General features: G+C 41.9%; 1 protein-coding gene across 2 annotated transcripts in view; it reads left to right on the top strand.

The window, feature by feature from the left end:
• The window catches only part of nedd9 (neural precursor cell expressed, developmentally down-regulated 9), a 69578-nt gene extending 62728 nt beyond the window's left edge, over positions 1-6850 (top strand). For both annotated transcript variants that reach the window (XM_085988810.1, XM_085988809.1), the window contains exons 6-7: positions 188-277; positions 1088-6850. In XM_085988810.1, the coding sequence (XP_085844936.1) occupies positions 188-277; positions 1088-1597 (600 nt within the window). In that variant the 3' untranslated portion in view covers positions 1598-6850. The remainder of the gene's footprint in view (positions 1-187; positions 278-1087) is intronic.
• The last annotated feature ends 276 nt before the right edge of the window (positions 6851-7126 follow it).

A 7126-nucleotide genomic window follows, 5' to 3' on the forward strand; every position in this document is an offset into this window, starting at 1 on the left:
TAATGGATGAAAAATCACAGGCTGCATGTTACAATTTCCTCTGGTACATTCTCTGCGGGCACCTCTCTCTTTGGTCCTAAGGAATAACATTTTGCGGGTGTGGGGGGGGGGGGGGGGGAAATGTTTCATATGAAAAATGCACATAATTTGTTCATGTTCAATATTTTTGTCTTTTTAAACATTGAAGGGGAAAGATGAATTTGAGAGGCAACAAAGAGAACTTCTGGAAAAAGAAAATATTGTCAAACAGAACAAGGTACAACTGGAGCAACATCAGGTACGTTTTGTTGTGTGGGCATGTTTTCTTCAGTCAGTAACCTGAAAGACTTTATTGGGGTCAACAATAAGTTTTAACTCACTTCCAACACACTGCAATATGGCCATGTGAAGGCTGAATCATATTTGTTAACAATTACTCTGCCATTTTAAAAGAATTTGATAAAATACTAACATGAATATTTAAAATATTGGTACAGTAATATTAGACAGCAAAATGTGTAAACTTTAGTTTTCTGTAGTTTCTTGGCTCTACATTAATACATCAGGTGAGACACGCGAGTAATTTTGGAAGGGGTCCCCTTCCCCCCCTCGTAACCTCCTCTCCCCACCAGTCATCTCCTAACTCCAATAAAACATGAAATGTGAATGTTGGTTGAAAATGAGATTCAGGCTTGGGCCCCCTAGCTATAATCAAACCTTACAATTACAGGGCCATCCACAATATTAATTTTAGCAGAATAGAAAACTATTCTGTCACCAGTTTTAACATGTCACTACTTTTCCTTGTCCTCACTTTTCCTTGTACATTAAAAACACATCAACATTGATTTATTAGAAGTGATCGTATTCTTTAATAGTGGTCACTGGTACCCAGCTGTAAGGGGTACTTTAGTTTTGATGCGATTATATCTCAATAGGTAAATCTCAGCTTTTGGTTCTGGTGGAGGATGGAACAAATTTATTTTTGTCATGTTGGGTTTTGGATGAACACTTTTTTCACCAGTGAAACTGAAAAGCTATATGCTTCTGGAGCAGGACAAATAATTATGTTCACGTCAGTTGTAATTGATTTACTTTTCTGTTTCAGTTAAACCAGTTTCAGGAACTGGAGAAAGAAGTCACGAAACCAGTGGAGAATGACCTCTCGAACTGGAAAGCACCACAGCACATTCCCCAGAAGAGCAGCAGTCTCAGTTCTCAAGACAAGCAGCTTCTCTTCTTCTACTCTGAACAGTGCGAGACTCATTTTGTAACACTCCTGAATGCCATTGATGCCTTCTTCAGCTCCATCAGTGGTGGGCAGCCACCCAGAATCTTTGTGGCTCATAGCAAATTCATTATCCTTAGTGCCCACAAACTCGTATTTATAGGGGACACGTTATCAAGACAAGCTATGGCCCAGGATGTTCGGAATAAAGTATTAAACTACAGTAATCTGCTTTGTGAACTTCTTAAAAGCATTGTCATGGCAACAAAGACAGCTGCCTTACAATATCCTAGCATAGCAGCAATGCAGGAGATGGTGGACAAGGTCACAGAACTATCCTATCACTCTCACCAGTTTAAAGTCCTACTGCTGCACTTGGCATCTTTATGAAGAGACATTGTGGTTATGCAGCCAAATTCCGAATAACAAAAGCTATTCTTTAAAGAAACAATATATTGTATTATAAGGACATGCTCATTGAGTGTTCTGTTCTTGTGTAGAATGTTTATATATCACTATTTTTGCTATATTTCCCATGCTCAGTGTTTCACTGAAGCAATTTTCATTCTTCAGATGCTTCCCATGCATATGATACTCGAGTGTCTAGATTTTAATGTTCCCTAAATTACTCAGAATCATTTTGTGCACCTAGTATAATCACACTTTAAGGCACAAACTCATTGTTAACTATTTTGCAATTAACACTGCAGTAATACAATTGGCGGAGTACATTTTGGATCATGTGTTTTTAGCCACTTCAGCAGCAGTCAAAGCAGGAAGTTGTGGCTTTGATGTTTATAACTGTACATATTCGAGTATTCAAATGGATGAACGCAGAGAAAAAAATCATCACTAAAAGGGGTTTTCTGCTGCACTAGATGAGAGAGGCAGTGGTTTTAATGGAGTTAGTTAATTTGAAGATGGTTTTGACTATTCTATACTTCAGAAATGACAGTGTTGGTTAGTCATTAAACCAGTAACAAAGTACAGGGCTGATTCCCAATCCTGTGCTCCAGAGGGGAGCTGCATTCACAGAGAGCACATTCATGACCCACAGTGATGACTTTTGTCAATCAAAGTTAATCAGAAGAAAATTACAGCTGCACTTTGGTCACTGGCTCCCTGTGAGCACAACTCCCCACTGATAACATAAAGCTCTGGAATCATCCCTTAATTTTAAATTTACAGGTTCACACTGCCACCGGTGCGATATATTGGAAATTTGGGCATGCTACCCACAATTTTACTATCATTGGAGTAGCAGAAGTGCAAACCGGAGAACTACATTCATGTTGAGAAGTGATGTGAAATCCCAATCATTTTGCAAAAGATTACGAAGCAGAGAAATCATTCATTACTATGTCTTTGAATTGTAGCTTGCATAATTTTCTAACCTTTACTGCAGATGTATATTTTTTCTGTTAATCATCATCGCCATACTCCATAATTTATTCTGTTCTAACATTGTCAGATGAAACTGTATTCTCTACTTAGTTATCATAGATTTTTTGCAAAGAGCCCCATCAAGTGAATGACAGTTCAAGGATGTTGAACAGGAGCCAATGAGTACAGTTTAACACAGGTGTCCAGACATGCAATTCCTGAGTCCTCAAAGCCTAGGTGTTTGCCCCTGCCCCAACTGATCATCTTTTTTTTGTTATATTAATTCTCAGGATGTGGGCCAACATTTATTGCCCATCCCTCGTTGCCCTTTGAGAAGATGGTGGTAGGCCTTCTTAAACCGCGGCAGTCTGTGCGGTGAGGGTACTCCCAAAGTGCTGTTGGGGAATTCCAGGATTTTGACCCAGCAATGATGAAGGAATGGCAATACACTTATTGGCAGATATAATCCATTTGTTATGAATTGTGTCACGTTCTTACATTAGGGTGCGTGTTGTAATGTGCAGGAAATCTGTGTGTAGCTGACTACATATAGAAAGTAGTCATATCAGAATCTAGATTGTGCCATTTGTCGCCATCATTAAGAGTTTGGAGAATCATGATTTATTCACAACAAATTGCATTGCTTTCTGAATGAAGATATGGTTTCATTCATATTTTTAATGTGCCTTACATTTGTGTGGTTATATGACAACGGAAATCCATAAGGCGAATGTGCAGTAAGACGGTAAAGTTCAGAATCTATTGTAATCAGTGCCTAACATTGCCAGAACTGGAAATGTACTTTAATTAAACTGTTCTGAATGTTACGTAGAGCATTCTGTCCCATTATTCTGTAGTCCAGTGTAAAAATTTATAAGTATAGCTACTGAAAAATATTAAAAGTTTTTGATACGGTTTTAGAAAATGGAAGGCGGTTTTATTTTTTTCATAACCGACTGATGTATTTGGATGGGAAGTAATACCTGACAAACTATTCTTTTTTGTTTAAAAAAAAATTGTAATCATTAAATTCCAAATTTTTTATTAAATAAAATATGGTGAATAAATTTCTGAGTTCACACTGGCACCTGGGAACCTTTTCCGTCGCCAGTGCAGAACCTTCCCACCCCACTGTAGATCTCCCCCGCCCCGTCCAGAGTGCAGAACCCTCCCACCCCACTGTAGATCTCCCCCCGTCCAGAGTGCAGAGCCCTCCCACCCCACTGTAGATCTCCCCGTCGCCAGTGCAGAGCCCTCCCACCCCACTGTAGATCTCCCCGTCACCAGTGGAGAGCCCTCCCACCCCACTGTAGATCTCCCCCCAACCCCCCCGTCGCCAGTGCAGAGCCCTCCCACCCCACTGTAGATCTCCCCGCCCCCGTCGCCAGTGTAGAGCCCTCCCACCCCACTGTAGATTTCCCCCTCACCCCCCCATCGCCAGTGCAGAGCCCTCCCACCCCACTGTAGATCTCCCCCCACCCCACCGTCGCCAGTGCAGAGCCCTCCCACCCCACTGTAGATCTCCCCCGCCCCCCGTCACCAGTGCAGAGCCCTCCCACCCCACTGTAGATCTCCCCCGCCCCCCCGTCACCAGTGCAGAGCCCTCCCACCCCACTGTAGATCTCCGCCCCCCCCGTCACCAGTGCAGAGCCCTCCCACCCCACTGTAGATCTCCCCCGCCCCCCCCGTCACCAGTGCAGAGCCCTCCCACCCCACTGTAGATCTCCGCCCCCCCCGTCACCAGTGCAGAGCCCTCCCACCCCACTGTAGATCTCCCCCGCCCCCCGTCACCAGTGCAGAGCCCTCCCACCCCACTGTAGATCTCCCCTGCCCCCCCTCCCCGTCACCAGTGCAGAGCCCTCCCACCCCACTGTAGATCTCCCCCGCAACACCCCCCCCCCCTGTCACCAGTGCAGAGCCCCGCCTGCCACCAGCACGTATATGAAAATATCAGCAGCACATCTGTAATTCAACATTCCCTGCCGCCGGGTGAGGCTGCCCCTTGCCAGGGTGCACTTGGAAAATTACCCCCTCCCCCATGACCCGGTGCTTTTATGTTTGTAAAAGATGTTGCTTCTCATTAGACAAGAGTGAAATAGGGGATAATCCGTTGTTTTCCTTTTAACATCAAAGCTGAGAGTAGTGGAACAGACATAAGTGGCCAGAGGTCCTGCTCATCCTTCTGGTGATTTAAAATAGTGGACTTGACCAGCAAATCTCTGCTATAGCCCAATTTATTAAAATTGTGTGTCATTTCACCCAAAATGAAGAGAGTTGTTTGCTGTTTGGCCTACATTGCGAATGAATAAGGCTACTTCTCATGAGGTGCCTCTTGTTTGGAAGACCGTTTGAGAGTTATAGTCAAACTTCTGAGATTGCTGTGATAATGTCTTGGGGAAGGTGTTGGAATGCAGCCAGCACAAGTCAATGTCCTCAAGAACAGAAGAAAAGAAGCACTGTAAACCCATGGACACAAATTTGACTATAAAGTTTCGCATTAAATCAGTATTTTAACGGCACCTCAGGGTATTATAACCTAACCTACACTATTCCACAATCAAGACTATACTATGATTTGTACTGTGAAAGCATGCTATGTACTATACTGTAATCTACACCATAATCTTTGCATTAACCCATAATAACATACTTTAATCTGTACCATGCTCATTATTATAGCAAAATCTGTCATAACCCAAATCCATACAGTACCATAATCTACACCATACTCTATTCCAAGGCATAAACCACACTCCCAATATCCATAATATTTACCATAAATCTTAATTTGTATGTAAAATAATCTATTGTAATCCATACTGAAATAATTTATAATCTGTCTATAATCCATATTTATTGCATAATCTGTTCTGTAATCTATACTCTACCATGATTTATATTAATCCATACTCTAATTAGCATTTTCCATAATCCATGGTCTGTACCATTATCCATAACCTGAACCATAATACGTACTATTCTATAATTTTACCACAGTCTCCGATGGTTCTGGACTATAGTACAGCATGGATTATAGTACATGGATGATGGTATAGATTAGGGAACAGTGTAGATGATTGTACCATAATCCACACTGATTCCTAATATATAATCTGTACCATAATCCATACTATGCCATAATCAACGACCTATACCACAAACCATACTATTGCATAAATCTGTACTTTAAACCATAATTTGTACCATAATTCATAATATCTCGATCCATTATTATACCATAATCTGTACAATAAACCACACTGTCCATAATATATAACAGCCATACTATTCATAATCTGAAATGAGAAAAAAGACAGACACAGGTAGACAGTTTTTTGAAAACTGAAAGCTGTGAGGGCAAGTTTGCACAACACTCAGAAGGAAGGGGTAAGAGAGTAGTTAAGAATCATTTTGTTTGAGTTAAGCAAGATGACCCACTGATGTGGGGAAGTGCAGTGTGTTCATTGTTTTGTATTACTACACCGACAAGTTGTACTGATCGAATTAAATGAACCTGGTCATAACTAGTGCTCTACATGTTCCTGTGCTGTGAAATAAAGTATCTTAACCATTCATATCTGGCCTCATCTTACCAGGTGTTTTCTTGGTCTTCCTTCAAAAAGATTGGAGAAGCAAGTGGGCCACAGAATGGCTGGGCATGTGGCTCTCTGATCAGTTTTTTCCAGTGGCGGGGAATTGGCTGACCTCCACTCCGTGCCTTATTTCAGCCTGGCTAGAGAGGGAACTTAATGGGTGGAGAGATTTTGACTCCATGTTTAACCTCTCTGTACTGCTCTGCAAATATTGGTTCTCCAACAAGAAATGTCACTCTGCTAATATTTTTTTTAATGCAGAGAATCAGAAAATGACATTATCCAGAGGTAAGGGTCTCCATTCATATCTATTCACCTATAATCTCAAAATCCTCACCTCACCTGACAAACTTATCAATCCATTCATGTTCTATCTTTACCTATTCCTGATTGTAACGGTGTATATGTCAGAATTCCTTTAGTTATACATATTCTTAAAGTTCCTATTTATGTTGTATTTGTTGTGTATGTAACCATTTACCTTTAAGGGAACTATAGAATGTAACCGTTCGCCTTTAAGAGCACTACTTTAGGGTGGCACTATCTATTGGCTCATGTATACTGTAATACCGATAGTGACCACACCAGTATATAAGGGTTGTGATACGTTAACTAGGGCAGAATCGCCCGAGCCTCTGAATAGTAAAGACGTGTTTTATTTTGTTAACAGTGGAGTCTGTGATTATTTATAATACAACCCACAGACTTAACATTGGCGACGAGTCAGGATTCGAACCCTGCGGCAGTTGTTCCACGGCGGCTTCGTCCGAAGACAGGACGTTGAAGAGAGGTTTCAATCCTCACCAGTCTGGAACCGACAGGCTGGAAGCGACAGGCATTAGGACCCCGAAGCCTCCATAACCTCGTGGGTAAGCCGCAGCGTTGGCTGCAAAGACAGTGCCATCGATCGGGAGATAAGGGCGATCGCAATCCCTGATAAGAG

This window comes from Somniosus microcephalus, chromosome 5 (genome assembly GCF_052327205.1).
Source record: "Somniosus microcephalus isolate GS21.2 chromosome 5, FLI_Smic_1.0, whole genome shotgun sequence".
Taxonomy (NCBI): Eukaryota; Metazoa; Chordata; class Chondrichthyes; order Squaliformes; family Somniosidae; genus Somniosus; species Somniosus microcephalus.